The sequence below is a fragment of the Rhinoderma darwinii genome, chromosome 1, assembly GCF_050947455.1.
Source record: "Rhinoderma darwinii isolate aRhiDar2 chromosome 1, aRhiDar2.hap1, whole genome shotgun sequence".
Lineage (NCBI taxonomy): Eukaryota > Metazoa > Chordata > Amphibia > Anura > Rhinodermatidae > Rhinoderma > Rhinoderma darwinii.
Genome location: NC_134687.1, coordinates 453,328,929 through 453,349,339, shown reverse-complemented (window position 1 = coordinate 453,349,339; position 20,411 = coordinate 453,328,929). Strand labels below are relative to the sequence as shown.

The 20,411-nt window shown below is 42.9% G+C and overlaps 1 protein-coding gene across 4 annotated transcripts; it reads left to right on the top strand.

Annotated features, from left to right (window-relative positions):
- Positions 1-2,297: 2,297 nt before the first annotated feature.
- YDJC (YdjC chitooligosaccharide deacetylase homolog) lies at positions 2,298-18,721 on the top strand. 4 transcript variants are annotated; one of them, XM_075854266.1, is made up of 7 exons: positions 2,328-2,382; positions 5,721-5,738; positions 6,404-6,589; positions 7,236-7,395; positions 9,724-9,823; positions 12,277-12,454; positions 18,286-18,721. In XM_075854266.1, exons 1-7 carry the CDS (start codon positions 2,372-2,374, stop codon positions 18,620-18,622), a joined length of 990 nt encoding a protein of 329 aa, XP_075710381.1. In that variant the 5' UTR covers positions 2,328-2,371; the 3' UTR covers positions 18,623-18,721. The 4 variants fall into 4 exon arrangements, with proteins under 4 accessions (XP_075710390.1, XP_075710381.1, XP_075710405.1 ...); XM_075854290.1 differs by lacking the exon at positions 2,328-2,382 and adding an exon at positions 2,400-2,863; XM_075854275.1 differs by lacking the exon at positions 5,721-5,738 and having other exon boundaries at positions 2,298-2,382.
- Positions 18,722-20,411: the final 1,690 nt, after the last annotated feature.

Genomic DNA, 20,411 nt, shown 5'->3' with positions numbered 1-20,411 from the left:
CCATGTGACCGCTGCAGCAGTCACATGGGAAGAAACGTCATGACAGGAGGCTGGGCTGCGCTAAGAATAGAGGATTGCGTCGCCTAAACTACGGCCGGGGTAAGTATAAACTTTTTTATAAATTTAAAAAAGTACCTTTTTTTTTCTCATTTTTGCGGCAGAACCGCAGCATTTCCACAACAGAGGAGCGGAGATTCCACAGAATAAATTGACATGCTGCGGCTTAAAAAGTCACACTGCAGGTCAAATTTTTTTTGCAGCGTGTGGATGAGATTTGTTTAAATCTCATCCCCTCTGCTGCGACTGTGATACGCTGCGGATTTTCCACAATAAAATGTGTTGCATAAAATCCGCAGTGTTCATGCCTAGTGTTTTCCTACCCTAAGGCCGGATTTACACGAGCGTGTGCTTTTTGCGCGTGCAAAAAACGTGGCATTTTGCACATGCAAAAGGTCCATAACAGCTCCGTGTGGCAGCAGCATATGATGCGCGGCTGCGTGATTTTCGCGCAGCCGCCATCATTATGACACTCTGTTTGTATGTTTGTAGCACGTGGTGCTTTTCTGTTTTCATTTATAGTTTATACTGCTGCGGAAGTGCTGGGCATGATTTTCACCCACCCATTGACTTCAATGGGTGCGTGATGCGCCAACCACGCACAAATATAGGACATGTCGTGAGTTTTACACAGCGGACACACGGACACACGCTGCGTGAAAATCACTGACAGCCTGCACGGCCCCATAGAGTAACATAGGTCCGTGTGAGGCACGTGAAAATCACGCGCGTTGCACGGATGTATTACACGTTCGTCTGAATAAGCCCTAACAATAAGGCCCAGTTCACAGAGTTTTTGGGCCTTGATATTGACTCGGACACTGCGTCAGAATCAGCACCAAACAACTTCCAAAACCGCCTCCCATTGATTTAATCTGAAATCAATGGGAGCCAGTCGCGGAAAAAAGAAAAAGCAGCACGTCCTTTCTTGCCGCGGTTCCGCCTCTGACCTCCCATCTAAATCAATGGGAGGCAGAAAATGCATTTTTCGCTGCATTTTTTATCTGCTGTCCTCAATCGCCGCGGGCAAAAAACGCGGCAAGATAGTTTGGGCAGGTCAAAATCTGCCTCAAAATTCGGTGCGCGGTTCCAGGCGGTCGCGGGTGTGTGGGTGGGCGGTCACGGGTACGTGCGGTCGCTGGTGCGCGCTGATGGACGCATGCGCGGGCGGTCGCGGGTGCGCGATTGCGGACGCGCGGGAGTTTGTGGGTGCGCGCGATCGGTCACGTGGGCGGTGTTTGACGGCCCCCATGACGAGAGGGGGGGCCCCGCAGCTCACGACATTCTTTTGGTGAAAAAAAACGAGCCCCATTGCAGGAGCCTGTTTTTTTTCTACCAAAGGCAAGTCGCGGCAGTTGCCGGGCCCCCCTTTCAATTAGGTTTGGCCGGGCCCCTCACATCAGTACCCCTAATACCCCCCTGATGGCGGCCCTGGGTACCATGATATAGTGCTGGACGGAGTACCGTTAACAGGCGGTGCCACGGTAGGGGGGCCCAGAAAATGTAGCTGTATGGGGCCCTGAAATTCCTGATGGCGGCCCTGAATGAGGCGAAGGTTTTTTTTCACCAGTACTTTGATATTGATAAACTATCCTTAGGATATGTTATCAATATCATATTGGTGCGGGTCTGACTCACAGCACCCCCACCGATCAGCTGATTGAAGGGCCGGCTTCGTACATTCGGTAGTGGCTGTACTCCAGATCTTTGCAGCTCTGTCCCATTCAAGCGGGGTGTTGCTGCAGCTTCTTCAGTCAGCTGATCGGTGGGAGTACAGGGAGTCAGACCCCCACAGATCTATTGATGACCTACTCTTAGGAATGGATAGATGATCATCAATAGCAAAGTTCCAGAAAACCCATTTAAGCTACTTGGTGACTTATAATTGCACATGACTTCTATTAATCCCGAAGTATGGGAAGAAAGTTGCAAGAAACTTTGCGACTATCACATCATTTCCAACTACAAGAGTAATGCTGTTTCTGGAAGAAAAAAAAAACCACAAAAAAAGAGCCTTCTTTGTAATGGACAATTCTGATAACATTATATTAGGGAATTGCTATTGATTGAATTCTCCAATATCTGATAGGCGGCTCCACAGGTAAAGGACAGACTGTTACCCATGTGCAGAATAACGAAATATTCTTGTACTACAAACCCTGTCACTGTCAGACAACACTGAACGTAATAGCACTAAGGGGCGGGGCACCGGGCTGACGTCAGTGACAGGGGCGGGGCTCGTTACAAATACTGTCCTGTCGTTGGAGGAAATGAAAGCTTCGCGGAAAGCGGACCGAGTGTTGGGCTCGCGCTAATGACCCGGAGGTGAGCGGAGAGCAGCGGCGGCGGGGGGGGCCTACTAATCCCTCCGTAATCCCGGTCATTCTACTAATCCCGCCGTAATCCCGGTCGTTCTATAATCTGCTGTCATTCTCTCTCTTCCTCGGCATCTGGTGCAGCGTGTCAGAGCCGCTATATCCCTGCTGCCAGTCCTGTGCTGCCAGTCCTGTGCCGCCCGGCTCCTGCTCCCCCGCATACACATATATGTATCTATAGCAGATCTGTGTCATCTGATCGCAGGTTATTATGACAGCAGCTGCTGGTGCATGTGGCATGGCGGGTGTTACTGGCCTCAGGGTAATCCTGCTTGACAAACCACTCTCTCATTTATGCAAGTTTAGCCTTGAACTTTGATATCAGTAACAAGATCTGGACAGGTAGCAAAGTCCTCTGTAACTCTTCTTGTCACACAGCTGTTGCAGGAGGCTGACTTTCACTGGAAGCGTCAGGTCAACTGTATATACAGGTGATCTATATTCTACATTACAGTACTGACTTGTGTATTATACAGTCGTTTTTTTAAGTGTAAGGACAGCCCGTGTTTATGTCCCGGTCTGCGGATAACGCATCGATTCATTATGAGCCGTTTAAATTGACATCGCTCAAATTAACCTCTTCCCACCATAGGCATATTTTTTTATTTTTTTTCCTTTTTTAATTTGACATTTTTTTAAAAAATTTTAAAGTTTTTGTTTTTCTCCCCACCTTCCAAGAGTCATAACTTTTATTTTTCCGATGACCGAGTCCTATGAGGGCTTGTGTTTTTTTAACGGGATATGTTTTCGTTTTTAATGTACTGGGAAAATCATAAATTATTTTGTGGGGTGGAATAGAAAAAAAACCTCAATTCCTACTGTTTTGGGTCTTGTGTTTACCAAGCAGTAAAAATGACAGGTTCACTTTATTCTGCAGGTTGATATGATTACGGCAATACCAAATTTATATAGTATTTTTAGGGTATGTGCACACACACTAATTACGTCCGTAATTGACGGACGTATTTCGGCCGCAAGTACCGGACCGAACACACTTCAGGGAGCCGGGCTCCTAGCATCATAGTTATGTACGATGCTAGGAGTCCCTGCCTCGCTGCAGGACAACTGTCCCGTACTGAAAACATGATTACAGTACGGGACAGTAGTTCCACGCAGAGGCAGGGACTCCTAGCGTCGTACATAAGTATGATGCTAGGAGCCCGGCTCCCTGCAGTGTGTTCGGTCCGGTACTTGCGGCCGAAATACGTCCGTCAATTACGGACGTAATTAGTGTGTGTGCACATAACCTTATGTTTTACTACTTTTACAAAATGAAGACAATTTGTTAAAAATGGTCTAACAGGTTAGATGTCGCGGTTATGTAAGTGGTGATCGGAGGTTTACTTTTTTTTTTTTTTGTAATATAGTGTTGTATTAAAATAAACTTTTTATTTATGATTGCCATTGTTTACTGTAAGTTTTGATATATTACACTACTATTTTAGAGTAACTGTCAGAGCTTGCGACAATGATGGGGGATATAGTTTTTTTTTGGGGCGGGGGGGCTATATTATGTGTAATCTTTTTATTAAATATTTTATTTCATTTTTATTATTATGGTTTGTCCCTCAAAGGTCCATAAAGACCTTTTGGGGGACTTTTATTATTATTTTTTTTACACTGCACTTTTCCACTGTAACTGGTGCTGGACAACAGGGGAAATCAGCCCCCTTAGGGTATGTGCACACACAAACTCAAAATCGTCTAAAAATACGGAGCTGTTTTCAAGGGAAAACCGCTCCTGATTTTCAGAAGTTTTTTTTAAGCCACTCGCAATTTTCGCAGCTTTTTTTACTGCCATTTTTGGAGCTGTTTTTCTATAGTCTATGAAAAACGGCTCAAGAAGTGACACTCACTTCTTTTTCGCGGCCGTTTTTTTACGCGGCCGTTTTGAGAAATGGCCGCGAAAAAAAACGTTCCGTCGGAACAGAACGCTGTTTTTCCCAATGGGCAGATGTTTGGAGGCGTTCTGCTTCTGATTTTTAGGGACGTTTACGGCCCGAAAAACGTCTGAAAACACTCTGTGTGAACATATCCTTATAGTGACTGTTGTTACTGTTAGGTCTGTGCTAAGTCTAGTTAGACCCAGAAGCAGCAACCTACTTACAAGCATCCTGCCGGTCATGTGACCAGTCACATGACCACCAGAACCAATAGAGGCAGCAGCACTGCCGCTGCCTCTATTCTATGCACAGCGCTTATTGACCGGCTGAGTACGGAGAAGACAAAAGCGGTGAAAACTGCTCCTGTCTTTTGTCCACGGTCCCTGGCAGTCTCTGACTGTGGGGCACCCGATATTCAGCTACCCAATCACTCGGGCAGCAAGCTTAAAGAGGCTCTGTCACCAGATTTTGCAGCCCTATCTGCTATTGCAGCAGATCGGCGCTGCAATGTAGATTACAGTAACGTTTTTATTTTTAAAAAACGAGCATTTTTGGCCAAGTTATGACCATTTTCGTATTTATGCAAATGAGGCTTGCAAAAGTACAACTGGGCGTGTTGAAAAGTAAAAGTACAACTGGGCGTGTATTATGTGCGTACATCGGGGCGTGTTTACTACTTTTACTAGCTGGGCGTTGTGTATAGAAGTATCATCCACTTCTCTTCACAACGCCCAGCTTCTGGCAGTGCAGACACAGCCGTGTTCTCCAGAGATCACGCTGTGTCGTCACTCACAGGTCCTGCATCGTGTCAGACGAGCGAGGACACATCGGCACCAGAGGCTACAGATGATTCTGCAGCAGCATCGGCGTTTGCAGGTAAGTCGATGTAGCTACTTACCTGCAAACGCTGATACTGCTGCAGAATCAACTGTAGCCTCTGGTGCCGATGTGGCCGACACGATGCAGGACCTGTGAGTGACGTCACAGATCTGCACTGCCAGAAGCTGGGCGTTCTGAAGAGAAGTGGATGATACTTCTCGCTAGAACGCCCAGCTAGTAAAAGAAGTAAAAACGCCCCGATGTACGCACATAATACATGCCCAGTTGTACTTTTACTTTTCAACACGCCCAGTTGTACTTTTGCAAGCCTCATTTGCATAAATACGAAAATGGTCATAACTTGGCCAAAAATGCTCGTTTTTTAAAAATAAAAACGTTACTGTAATCTACATTGCAGCGCCTATCTGCTGCAATAGCAGATAGGGGTTGCAAAATCTGGTGACAGAGCCTCTTTAAACCCGCACCAGAGATATACAGTGGGCTGTCCTCAACTGGTTCAAGTTTCATCTTGCCACCTCCATCTTGGTGTGGATTGAGCATAATCTGTTTTTTATTTCCATTACAGCGCAAGTTATGGTTTGAGGTAGGTTTCAGACGAGTTCAATATGGACACGTTTTTTCCCCACATAATCCTGGTCTGACTGTGGGTCCAATGACCTGTACTAACAGCATCATAGCTCGTTTTACAATCGCAAATCCTGGCTCGACCACCATTCTAATGATTTAATCATGGGGATCCCGCTGTATAATTCATCTTCTTAGAACAAGCCCTCTTGGGACATATTCATGTTAGAGTGGGGATCCCCGACTCAATCCTGTCCCTCCATTTATTAGCCAGAGTGGAGAGTCACTGCTCATCGTCAAGCGAGTTCATATGTACGAGGCCAGATTCACACATGCAATTCTTGGTGCCGCTTTTTTTTAGTTCGGGAGTGGATAAAGAGAGGCGAAGTATAAGGGTACATTCACACCCTGCAGATTTGTTGTTTGCTGCAACTGAAAATCTGTTCCATTTATCTGAAGTTTTTGCAACAAATCTGCCACGTGTACATACACCTCAGCCTTTCCTTTATGCTTTTTGTCTTTGTATCCACTACTGGCTTTGGCTAAAAAATAATTTGGTGTGTAATTGATGCAGTAAAGCCATAAACCTTCCTTGACACCGTCAGTATAACTATAAGAACGCAACTGTGCAGTACTGTGGGGGGGGGAATTTTTTTTTTTTTAAATCTGTTATTTTCTTCACAGTCACCCCGGGCTGAAGACCATGTCTGTGAACACCAGCATCAAGCTGGTAGTGACAGGAGATGACTTTGGCTACTGCCCTCGCAGAGATGTTGGCATTGTCGAATGTTTCAATGCTGGCGCCATTACTAATGTTTCTCTTCTAGTAAATGGCAGCACTGCAGCTTATGCGGCACACCTAGCATGCAGGTAAGAGACATGATGACACGGTGGAAAAGCGAACGTTTTAAGGCAAATGCGTTTGTCATTATATGTACATTTATGCAAGTCCTTTCCTGCACACACCAAACATTTGTGCCTCCTCACATCCCCAGTGACGCCACAGCCATTTATCATTACTTAGCAAACTGTAAACTAACATGACTGACAATATTTCATAAGTAAACCACATTTTATGGTTTTGTTACGTCTTACTGAAACCAAAATATAGAACGATTTTCCCCAATTCTAAATATCCCACCTGTTCTGAATATAAGGCCTCACACACTTGTATGGAGTTGTAATAGGGCTCCCATTCTAGTACATGGAGCCTCTGTTGTACAACCATATGCTTCCGATTGTATATGAATTTCTACGTATCTGATAGAAAAAAATAGTGTGACGTGCCTCATGTACGTAGATTTTCTCTACGAGAAGCTAGCGGAGAACAGCTCTGTACATGCGGAACTCCACAAAACCTGTGGCTCCATACAGGCTCCGTGCGCGGGGCTCCGCAAGAAATTCTATTTTAAATTAGTTATTTCTTGTCCTTACAGTTTTGGTTTTTTTTTTTGTTTTTTTTTTCTGAGCATGTAACTGCTAAATATTCATATATATTTTTTTAATATTTCTAAAGGTATAAAATTCCAATTGGTTTGCACGCTAATCTCTCAGAGGGAATACCAGTAAGTAGAGAACTTCGTCGGAACTCCACTCTTATCAATGCTCGGGGAGTCTTTCTTGGGAAAATGGGTATCCGAAAAGCACTTGCACAAGGACAACTCTGCATGTCAGAGGTGAGTCCGTAATTGGATGCAATATCACACTCCTTTTGTAGACCAAAACAAATGTGTATTACCCTTTCCCTCCGCAGCCGTTCTTCATTTCTGCTTTTTCTTTCCCACCTACCAAAAGCCATGACTCCATCGCTATAGCTGTATGACTTTATTTTTACTACTCTTACAAGGAAAATAGTAATTGTTAAAAAAGAAAATTGTTTTGTCACCATAACTTTTTTTTTTTTTTTTTTTAATTTTTCTGTCGATTTTGCGTGGTGTGAGCTGTAGTTTTTATTGGTACCGGTTTGTGGTACATAAGACTTATTTCTTCAATTTTTTTTTTGTGTGAGATGTGACTAATAAAAACCCCCAGCGTTTCTGGATAGATGGCTATATATAATATTTTATACTGCGCACGCCGTGCGTTTTTAAATAATATTATATTGAAATTGTTCAGACTCTTGCATATGTGACAATACCAGTTATGCAAATTTATTTTATTTTTTTACATTGATATGGAGGGGGGGGAGTGTGTTTTGTAACTTTAATATTTTTGTGTGTATATATGTATGTATTAGCCCTATATTTACATTTTTTTTTCCCATAAGTCCCATAGAGCTGAATGGTAGTTACGGAAACAGCGTAGCATGCAAGCTACGCTGTTTCCGTAATTCGTGGTCTGAAATCACACGCGTCAGCCACAACTCAGAGCAGTAGAAGGGGGTTTAGGGGGCCCCGGCCTAGACCCGCACCTATCTGACATTTGACATATCTTGTGGATATTCCCAAAAAAGTAGTAGGACAACAGCACACGTCTCCAGATCTTCAAAAACGGTTTTATTCTTAACCTCCTACGACAAACAGGCAACGTTTCGACCCATAGTGAGTGAAAGGTCTTTTTCAGAAAATTGTCTAATCTCTAAAACGGTGGTTACCGCTCGACTACTCGGACATTGAATGGAGCGCAGTCAAGTGTGCTCAGAAGATAAGGAAGGTGAGTATAGGGGTGGGTTTAATTTTAGAATTTCTGCACTTGCAGAGTTTGCTGCAGATCCGCGGTTAATCAATTGTTGAAGATTTTAACCTCCGGGACATGAATTGACATGCTCTGATATAAAAAAATCTGTGCCACTGGCAAATTCCTGAGCGGAAAAGTTCTGCGTCATGTGGATGGGATTTGTGTGAACATAGCCTTATTGGATTGGAAAACTACAGGATAATAGATTGAACTTGTCTTTTTTCAGACAGAATCTGTCATCGACACAGATGACGTTTGAGTCTTAAGAGTGGCTGATCGTGGTGCAGAAGCTATAGCGCCGATATGGACATATAAAAGCATGCCTGCACACAGCAAGATATGATGTTTCAATGCGACATTGTATCCTGCTAAACAACCAGTCACTGTGTAGCCCTAGCCTGAAGCAATATTTGTGCTCAAATGTAAATTATGCAAAGGTTTTGTTACGTATTCAAAGGTAAACAATACAAAGTAAACTAGAGCTAGTTCCGGAAGACTTGTTTAAAGCTTTTATTACTCAGTCACTCCATTGCTCTTCTGTTTCTGCCCTTAGTTGATCTAACTTGTATCTCCCATATATTTAAAGGGGTTATGCGGGGCCAAAAACTATTAGCTTTCTACTCACTGCAGTATGTGGGTACACTCACTAATATACATTCTGGTCCCCCGTTGCGCTGTTTCTGAGATTTTATTTTATTTTTATAGTGCTGCCGGGGGAACAGAAGTCTAGTTGCACAGCCTTCTTTCATGACGATACGACCCGTCGTGATGTGGCCGGACCCGCTGTACGCTATGTAATCGCTGTACTACTGCTTGCACATAGAGTACAGTGGGGGCCGGTCACATGACTAAGTTGTATCGTCATCAAAGGCGGCTGTGCACCTAGACTTCCTGTCCCCTGGCAGCGCTATGAAAATCTCATAATCAGCGCGACGGGGGACCGGAATGTATATTAGCGAGTGTACCCACATACTGCAGTGAGTAGACTGCCAATAACGTTTGGTCCCCGCATAACCCCTTTTAAGATCCAAAAGATAATCAGAACTTGATGCTGAGTAAGTCTGCTGTATGCTCTATTGTGCTCTGTATCTTATTTATGGATTTGCAGCGGTATGGTTTCATCTGTCATTTTTGTAGTCCCGATCTTTTATAGCAACAACTGCAGTTCGGATCAGACAAAATATATCACAGAACCAATCAATGTCTTGCACCTTTCATACAGTTCTTGGCATTTATTAAGTAAAACATAATTTTGCTTCAGTCGTTAAGTTTGGCATAGTAATGATGTAGGAGGAAACTGTACAAACTACTGATCATCTGATCGTCAGGTCCGGCAAGAATTGAGCGCCCAGGTCGAGCTATTTCGTGAGTTGATTGGACAGAACCCCCAACACATGGATGGACATCAGCATGTTCATGTTTTACCAAGTAAGGATTTTTATATATATATATATATATATTTATATTTTTAGGAAATTGTTTATATAAACCTATATTAAAACTGCAAAATCAAATAAATCTTTGCAGTATAATGCTCCATTTACAGGCCATGATGGGATGCACTGTAAGCCATGCTATGACACCCTAGTTAAGGCACAATTTTCACACTTTTGACATACACAAATGTCACCTGACTTAAAAAAGAAAATGCATGGTTATGGGATATCATTTGATTTTATAAGGAGAAACCTGGCCCTTTTGGGCACCTTCATGCAGTTTTACATCAAAGTGTAACGTTTTGTAAAATTTGCATGTTTGTGCCGCAAGGTCTTGGACACATTTACACATCCTAAAAACAAAAGTTCAAGATGTGCAGAATTCATACGTACCACGTATGCCTATGTCAACATGAACACATATTCACCAAAACGAAAGGAACCAAAAATCTCTGCGATCCAGATGCTGGTAAACATTTGAGTCACAGAGTTGATAAACCGGCTGATCAGGAGCAGGGACTTATTAGATGTCTTCTCACTCTTTGCAGCAGGAAAAAAGACTTTCCATATGTGAAAATCTGAGCACATTACATAGTTCGTACGGCTGAAAAAAGATACATGTTCAACCAAGGGATGGGAAAAAGGGAAGGGATAAACACAATTTCTACACATAGGAGCTAATATTTTTTTGTTCTAGGAAATGATCTAAGCCTTTTTTAAAGCCATCTACGGTCCCTGCTGTGACCAGCTCCTGCGGTAGGCTATTCCATAGATTCACAGTTCTCACTGTAAAGAAGGCTTGTCGCCTCTGCAGGTTGAACCTTTTTTTCTCCAGACGGAGGGAGTGCCCCCTTGTTTTTTTAGGGGGTTTTACATAGAACAGGATTTCACCATATTTTTTGTATGTGCCATTCATATATTTATATAAGTTAAGCATGTCCCCCCTTAGTCGTCTTTTTTCAAGGCTAAATAGGTTTAATTCTTTCAATCTTTCCTCATAACTTAGATTCTCCATGCCCCTAATTAGCTTCGTTGCTCTTCTTTGTATTTTTTCCAACTCCAGGGCATCCTTTCTATGAACTGGAGCCCAGAACTGAACTGCATATTCTAGATGAGGCCTCACTAATGCTTTGTCATCTCTGATTGGAAAGGACAGTGTAGCATGAAGAAAAATGAATGCATCAAACCCCCCCCCCCCCACCCTTATGGGGATGTAGAATGCGTGCATACCGTGTTTTTTAATTTTTGGGATCTGGGCATTTTTGTTTTACATGCAACAACTTGCGCCCCGACTATTGCACCTGGAAATTTGGTATCCTTTAAAAGCTAAGATGCTGGACTATCATATTATACCAATATTTACGTTTCATCCCCTTCTACGTTCAGAAGTAGCAGAATAAATATGGCGCAATTCTACGGCAAAATCCATGTGTTGTGTGGATTCACTGCAGAATTCTCCCTATAAATTGAAAAGGGGTAAATCCACAATGAAAATCTGCTGTAGCTCATAATTCCGTGCTGAATTCTTCTACTAGGTATGGATAGGGTTTTGAAACCCCATCCACGTGTATTGTACTGTACACGGCCACGGATTGGCAGTGTGGAGTCCGCACTACAAATCCGCCACGTCTGACCGTAGCTTTAGATCATGATAGTAATAAGTCCTGACGTATAACAGAAGTTCTTGGCAGTGAAATAATTAAACAATTAGGGAGATTTATTAAAAGTAGTGCAAAGGAAAAGTGGAGTAGTTGCCTATAGCAACCAATTAGATTTCAGCTCTCACTTACCAAAGGGACTTCTGAAAATAAGAGATGGATTCTGATAGTTTTTGGTGTACTTTGGTATCCTAACAGATTTCTGTCTAAACATGAGTTTGAAGATCGACTCTGGGGATTCCGCCTATTGACGCTCATTTGTCTCCATGTATGTGTAGTAGTTACCTGACCATTTGCTTATTCTCAATGGTAGTTGTATGGAACTAGTATCAATTTCTCCCTTGCTGCAATAGAATTAACAACTTCCTGCTGGTTTTATGTGGGCAGTTGTGTAAAAATGTACTTATACACTGAAGCCACTCTGAACAAGCAGTGCTGTAGTATAAAGTAGGGAGGAAGAACCGCCTCGGCCCATGTTCTAATCAGAAATGAGACCGGAAGGGGAGTTCTGAATGTGATCCACTACATTGAGCCGTGTAGATAAGTTGAAATTACTAATCGCAACTCTGCCCTAATGAAAAAGCGGTTAAAAAAAATAGACTATTAACCAAGACCGAGAAAAATACATTTCAGGTAAGCACCACCCAAAGATTAGTGAATTATATATATTTTTAGACCACATCTGCATTTTTGCTTTAATTTAATCAAATTTTTTTAAAAAAATTAAACCCACAATTGTGAGTATTCTAGTGCCTGATCATTTATTTATTTTTTTTCTTTTAAACAGGAATCCGAGAGGAGTTTGCACAAATGATGCGTGAACATGGTATTTCTTACACACGTGTTCCGGTAGAAGTAGGGCTGCACAGATGTGACTGGATCAAGGAGGGACTAATGGAATTTTACAGAAGTGTGGAGGAAGACGCCCTAAATACAATGGAAATCTTCAGAAGCCAAGGGATTAGGTGAGTTTTGCTGCCGCAGCCATTTTTCGTATTTCCATTTTTTTTCTTTTTTGCTAACTACAGTAACTTTTTTTGTATTTTTTTTTTTTTTTTTAGTAATCATTCTTTGCAAAGTTGTTCTAAATATGCTAATTTGCCTATACTTGCCAAATGGGAGGTTACGCTTTCTTGTCACTCTGGGCGTTGTAATGTTTTCTGTAGGACGCTGTCCAATCAGTATCATACAGTTCTCCTCTGCCCAGCAACACTGCGTGATCATATAGTATACAAGTTCCATTCCAGACTGTTTTCAACTGGTGATCCTGGTGCAATATGAAAGATTAGAATCTCAGCCGGAGATATGGCTATTTGAAGTGATCCTCCGTCTCTCACACTGTGTGAAGCAGCTTCATGCTGATAGGAAAGCGTCAGAGGCGGTGAGGAAGCTCCACCTTAGGAGAATCGCCGGTGTTGACACCCACTTGTCTAGTATGGCCTCATTTGCATATTTAGAAAAAAAGCACATAACTTTTAAAATAATGAACTTTTTGGGACAACGTTTTAACTATCATCTGTGTGACAGCTCCTATTAGATTAGTTTAGATGATTGGGCATTACTAAACTAGTAAACTAGTCTCTTTAAAGAGGCTCTGTCACCAGATTATAAGTGCCCTATCTCCTACATTATGTGATTTGGCGCTGTAACGTAGATAATAACAGTGGTTTTTATTTTGAAAACCGATCATTTTTGAGCAATTTATGAGGAATTTTAGATTTATGCTAATTAGTTTCTTAATCGACAACTGGGCGTGTTTTTACTTTTTACCAACTGGGCGTTGTACAGAGGAGTGTATGACGCTGACCAATCAGTGACCAATCAGCATCATACACTTGTCATTGTTCCAGCCCAGCTTCTTTCACTGCACAATCACACCGGAACAATGAGTGTATGACGCTGATTGGTCACTGATTGGTCAGCGTCATACACTCCTCTGTACAATGACTACTTGGTAAAAAGTAAAAACACGCCCAGTTGGTAAAAAGTAAAAACATGCCCAGTTGTCTATTAAGCAACTAATTAGCATAAATCTAAAATGGTTTATAACGTAAAAATAATTTTTCAAAATAAAAACCACTGCTGTTATCTACATTACAGCGCCGATCAGATTATGTAGGAGATAGGGCATTTATAATCTCGTGACAGAGCCTCTTTAAGTCCTGTCTCTGGCCTGACTACATCTGGCTCCCCCGAGATGTGTCTGCGGGGACGATGGAGTTAGGGTATGTTCACATGCAGTGTTTTCCGCCGTATTTCGGGGCGTTTACGCCTCGAAAAACGCCTCAAAAAACGGAAGCTGAACGCCTACAAACATCTGCCCATTGAAATCAATGGGAAAAACCGCATTTAGTTCATATGGGGCATCTTTTTACGCAACTGTTTTTAAAAACAAAAACTGAGCGTAAAAAGAAGTAGCATGTCACTTCTTGAGTTTTTTGGAGCTGATTTTCAATTGAACAGTATAAAAAAAAAAAAACGCCTCCAAAAGAAGCTCCAAATTAAAAGAAGCTTAATTTTCAGCTTCAAAAAACGCCTGAAAATCCGAGGCTGGTTTCTCTGAAAACCGCTCTGTATTTTCAGACGTTTTTGAGTTTGCGTGTGAACATACCCTTAGAGGAGACTCTCCCTCTTTCTAGTTGCTTAGATGCTGCAGTCAATAATAGTGGAATCTCAGTGGTTAATGGGTTGGGATCAGAGTTCTCTCCAGTGTCGGCTGTAAAATACAGCTGACGACAGCTGGGTAATGTCGGTAAGGCCTCTGTCAGGGCTCCGTTCAGGGATTCTGTCAGAGCTTTCCGTCAGGGAAACCCATGAACGGAGCGCTGACTGAAACAAACGCAAAACGTAGGTTTCTATTTGCATCACCATTGATTTCATTGGTGACGGATCCGGTGCAGATGGTTTCCGTTTGTCTCTGTTGTGCAAGGGTTCTGTCGATTTGACGCAATCAATACCGTAGTCTAAGTAATTCTCTGAGGTAAACCTCCTGGACTCCAGACTGATACATTGTAACATGCTATCCTGTGCAGCTGCTGCTGATGTATTTAGCTGACCGAACATCGCCTAGACTAAATAAAATTGTATACGCTTCTGGGCTGAGAGCAGGAATAGGGATGTACTGTTTGCTGGCTCTGAATGTAAACCGTGTCATCATTCCCCTGGCTGACTTATTATATCACTATTTTCAAAAGATGGGTTTGCAGTTCATACAATGATTAGCTGCAGTTATAAAACTCCCCTGACTTGGCACACACCGATAGTATACATAGTTAATGTGTGTGCAGAATCCAGTGTATTTCTGAGATGCAGCTTTTCCTGCCTGTAAGGCCGGATTCACACGAGCGTGTGCGTTTTGCGCGCACAAAAAAGTGCCGTTTTGCGCGCGCAAAAGTTCCGTGTGTCATCAGCATATGGTTCGCGGCTGCATTGACACTCAGTGCTTTTCGGTTTTCATTCATAGTTTTGACTACTGTAGCGCGCATCACACGGAAGTGCGTCCGTGTGCCGTGCGCGGTTTTCACACACCCATTGACTTCAATGGGTGCGTGATGCGCGAAAAACGGGCAAATATAGGACATGTCGTCAGTTTTACGCAGCGGACAAACGCTGCGTGAAAATCACTGGCAGTCTGAACAGCCCCATTAACTTAACATAGGTCTGTGCGAAAATATTATACGTTCGTCTGAATAAGCCCTAAGAGCTGGTCGGGAGAAACCTATCACAAGCCGGAGACAGGGGAGAGCAGCATGAAGCTAGATAGGAATACACTGACTCTGATCCGTGACATACTGTAGAACTTCTGTACTCGCACTGCAATCACAAGCAGGGTTAAAGGGAATGTGTTGCCAGAAAAACATGTTTTTTTAAAAAAAATTAAACATTTAGTGTGTGGGTGATTAAACATTGTTCAAATTTTTTTTATTTTTTTGCACGAGTCCATGTAATATTATAAATTATTTCTAATTTATAATACTACCCATTTTTGGTCACTAGATGGAGCTGTTCCCAAAATTGCAACATTGGGTTAAAAGCCCTCGCTCTAGTGAGCTCTCAGCATCCCCCCCTCCTTTATCCTGGCTAGTGCCGGGATAAACGAGGGGTTTGAACTATGTAACCTCCTACACTGTGTGTCGCCATTTTTTGAGCTAACCCACAGTGTAGTAGGTTTACATACAGTAGTAAACACACACAAACACGAACATACATTGAAATCTCTTACCTGCTCCTGCCGCCGCGGCTCCCTCCGGCCCGTCCGCTCAGTTTGCTGCCGCTGGTGCAAGTGCACAAATCCGGAAGCCGCGACCGGAAGTAGTAATATTACTGTCCGGCCGCGACTTCCGGTCCACAGGAAAATGGCGCCGGACGGCGCCAATTTCGAATAGGACTGTGTGGGAGCTGCGCATGCGCAGTTCCCACACAGACGCCGTACACTGCAGTCAATGGGACGGGAGCCGTTCGCAGTCCCTATGGGACTGTGGCTGCCGTATTCCATGTCTGTATGTGTCGTTAATCGACACACACAGAAATGGAACAAAAAATGGCAGCCCCCATAGGGAAGAAAAAGTGTAAAAATAAGAAAAAGTAAAACACAAACACACAAATGAATATAAACGTTTTTAATAAAGCACTAACATCTTTAACATATAAAAAAATAATTTGTGATGACACTGTTCCTTTAAGCTGCATCACATAGGAATACACTGGACTCAGATTAGTGAGCTAAAACGTCTGACCTCTAACTTCAATCACTTGCTGCACTTAAAGGGAATTTTTTTTTTTTTTAGTTAAACAGTTAGTGTATAAATGATTAAACACTGTTCACATTTTTTTAATATTTTCACGAGTCAGGAAATATTATAAATTAGATTCAAATTTATAACATTTCCCAGTGCTGGTCACTAGATGCTGCAATTTTGGGAATTGCTCCATTGCATGTGGTAAAGCAACCACATTGCTTTATGCTGCAAAATTTGGGAATACTCACTCGCTCACAGAATCCCCCCTCCTTTATCCTGGCTAGTGCCGGGAGAAACGAGGGGATTGAACGGTCTAACCTCCTACACTGTGTCGCCATTTTTTGAGCTAACACACAGTGTAGTAGGTTTACATACAGTAGTAATCACACACTAAAACACGTACATACACAGACCTAGCTTACCTGCTCCTGCCGCCGCCGCTCCCTCTGGTCCGTCCGCTCCGGTCTGCTCCCTCCGCTCCTCGTGCTTGCTTCAGAACACAAGTCCGGAAGCCGCGACCGGAAGTCATCTCACAGTCCGGCCGCGGCTTCCGGTCGACATGAACATGGCGCCGGATTTCGCTCTAGCGAAGACCTGACTTTTGGTCTGTGTGGGAGCGTTGCATGCGCCGCTCCCACACAGACCGCGTACGCTATAGTGGATGGAACGGCTCCCGTTCGCATTCTCTATGGGGATGTGTGTGCCGTATTCCATCACTGTATGTGTCGTTAATCGACACATACAGAGATGGCAAAAAAAAATGGCAGCCCCCATAGAGAAGAAAAAGTAAAAAAATATAAAAAAGTAAAACACAAACACACACATAAAAGATTTTATAATAAAACATTAAATGCAAATTGATATCCACATTTTTTTTTTTCGTGACACTCGTCCTTTTAAGGACACCAAACAAGTGCATTGTGATGAAACTTCGCCCCCTGCTATGCCAGAGGCATAATGGGAAATGTAGGCTGCATTAGGGGAACCATATCCGAGGGGAAGAAGGAACCAAGATGGCAGAAAACCCATAAGTGACACATCAACAAAAAAGTTTTCAGGAGAAACCTGTTCCTGAGTTTCAGACGTAATGGCATGTGCAGGCGTTTTTCGCAGCGTCCATTACGGACGTAATTGGAGCTGTTTTTCTATGGAGTCAATGGAAAACTGCTCCAATTACGTCCCAAGAAGTGACAGGTAGTTCTTTGACGCGGGCGTCTTTTTTACGCGCCGTCTTTTGACAGCGGCGCGTAAAAAAATGACCGTCTGCACAGTACATCGTAAAACCCATTCAAATGAATGGGCAGATGTTTGCCGGTGCAATGGAGCCGTATTTTCGGACGTAATTCGAGGTTAAAACGCACGAATTACGTCCGTAAATAGGGTGTGTGAACCCAGCCTTATAAGTGATTGAACAAATCGTCTAGTACTGATCCTGTTCAGCTAGAAAATGAGCCATACAAGCGTGCTCATACATTGAAAAATAAAATACAATTCGAACAATTTTATCACTCACTGTTGATAGTTTTGCTTTCCATGGTGAAATGGTAGTTACGAATTTTCAGAAGTCTTTTTATCGGACTCAAACAGACCCGAAGCAAATGCAGCCTTTTAAGGCTTTGTTCACATCTGCGCCAGGGTACCGTTCCAACGTTCCGTCTGGTTTCTGTCGGAAGGGGACCCTGACTGACACAAACGGAAACCAAACGAAGGAACCCTTGCACAATGGAGACAAACGGAAACCATTGGCACCGGACGGTGATGGAAACGGACACCTATGGTTTCCATTTGTGTCAGTCAGGGCCCTGTTCCGACGGAACTAAGCCCTGACGCAAATGTGAACGAAGCCTAACTTGGGTTAGTTTTCTTCCAAGTATTTTTAATATTTTGTACAGTGCATTGGGAACTGTTCTATCAAAGGTAGTTAAGTGAGATCCCCGGCAGACGCCTTCGCCTTCCTGCATGATATTTCTCAGTTTTCATATGTTTTGCTGTTAAACTCCTGTTAGTTTGAAATCTTGGCATTAGATTTATACTTCTGTAATTTTTATTTTTTACAGGTGGCCTGATGTATACATTGGTCTAAGTACCATGGGGGAGAACATGACCATAAAAAATATTCAGCGAGCCCTCGACTACAGCGTTCAGTCTCTTCGCAATGGCCTAACCGAACAGAGCTCACTGTACAGTCAAACTTCCGACCCCAGCACGAGTATTGAACTAATGACCCACCCAGGCTACCCCAGTGTATTACCTGACGGGGGCTGTGGGGAGGGTCCTGATGACTTTTCACAGTCTTGGGAAAGATTACACGAAATGAAAATTCTAAAAGACCCAACATTGCATAGTTATTACAGTGAGAGAGGTATACATTTGTGTGCGTTTAGAGACCTTTGATAAAGGTTAATGATATGTCTGCTCTTAAACAACAAATGGTACCATATACTAGCATTCAAAAAGTTTGGGATAAATAAGAAATTTCTTTTAATACTTTTTTATTTTTTAATTTTATTTTTTAAATTCACTTATTTTATATAATTGTTTCTCAATAAATTTTATATCCAGCAAAGAATAATTTTATTTGTGGAAATTATCTGCAAACTCAACCCACAAGACTAAACCGTTTTGAATTTGCCAAGCTTTGTGCCAACTAGTCTATCAAAGACCGTACTCTAGAAGAAACCGCGTGCCAAGTTTTTGCACAGCTTAGAAGTATGCATTGGATTGTTGTCCTGCTGCATGATTAAATTTGTTTATCATGAGCTAGTAATATAGGGCGTCAAAGGGGTTATGTCAAGACAACTCCTGCTAGGGCATATGAACGTCGTAGGGGGCGGGGGGGGGGGTTCCCCATTCATGACTCCCCTCTATTATCCATAGCGGAACGCCTTTAAGAAACATCTCCAGGAACTGACGTGGTCGCCTATTTTATTTCAATCTGTGCCATTGTAAATGACATATTGCCTGTTAAGCCACAACTTTACCTGGTGATCGCAGTGTTTTTGAGACCATCAAATTCAAGAGGAACTAGTGAATTTTTTTTTTTTCTTTATATTTAATCCTCCCTTTTCACATGTACCTTATTTATAACATTGGCTGAAAGAAACCGCCTATGCACCCCCGAGGTCTTTGAAACCTAAGCACATCGATGGTGTAATGTGGGGGCCACCTTGCTAGGGGGAGCAGTTCATTCTTTCTCCATTATTCTGAAAGCAACACTGATGGTACTGTACTATTTAGGAAGGCTTAGTTAGGCCTCATGCACGCGACTCTTTGGTCCGTGATATACGGCCCGTATTACGACCGTATTTCCGGGATTGAACACAGTTCAGGGATCCGGGCTCCTAGAATCATAGTTATGATGATGCTAGGGGTCCCTGCCCCTCCCCAGGAATACTGTGCCGTACTGTAATCGTGAGGGCTTTTTGTAGATTTACATGGCAGATTTTGTTGCAAAAATCCCTGTGGCTGGAAATCTGTCCCATTCATCTGTATGGGGTTGTTAATGCAGCTGGTTCATGGAATCCTACAAGTTCCATTTAGATGAATGGAACCGATTTTCAGTTGCAGTTTATGCAACAAACTCTCTTGGTTTAGGAGTAGACACAGCAGAGTGTTTTTGTCAAACTACAGATTGATATGCAATTCTGATTTTCATTCCTGGTTCGATCCAGTTTGCCACATATAAGACCATCAGGGGGAATTTATCAACCTTTCTACACCAGTTTTATGGCATAGAAATGTCGCAAAGTGTTCCAAAAGTCGCGATTTGCATTGAAAATTGCGACTTCCGGGCATTTTACCACCCTTTGAACAGGGGAAGTGGTTTAACAAAAGGTGTGGGGCCAATGCTGTCCTACAGATGTATTATTTGCTAGATACAACTGGCGTAAATAGTAATGGAAATGTGCGCCAAATACCCTGCACCCCCCCACCTACTCCTGATCAGACTGCACTTCTTCCCATTGGTCCATTTAACAAAAAAAAAAAAAAAAGAGTATATTCCCCTCTCCACTCCGCATCTCTTCAGGCTCTCTGAGTACATTGTATGAACCGCTAACGCTGGGCAGCGTAGATGAGTATAAGGCCCTGACACTGCTCGGCGTCAGGACCTTGTATGAGCTCTGGCATGCTGAGCAAGCCTAAGGGGACAGGGAGGGGAGAAGCAAAGAGGAGCGGAGAGGTG

What these genes read in the sequence shown, in the direction of transcription:
- YDJC (XM_075854266.1), top strand. An exon ending in GACAACTCTGCATGTCAGAG is followed by an intron (nt 7,396 to 9,723) that starts GTGAGTCCGTAA and finishes TCTGATCGTCAG; the next exon opens with GTCCGGCAAGAATTGAGCGC. An exon ending in TTCAGAAGCCAAGGGATTAG is followed by an intron (nt 12,455 to 18,285) that starts GTGAGTTTTGCT and finishes TATTTTTTACAG; the next exon opens with GTGGCCTGATGTATACATTG.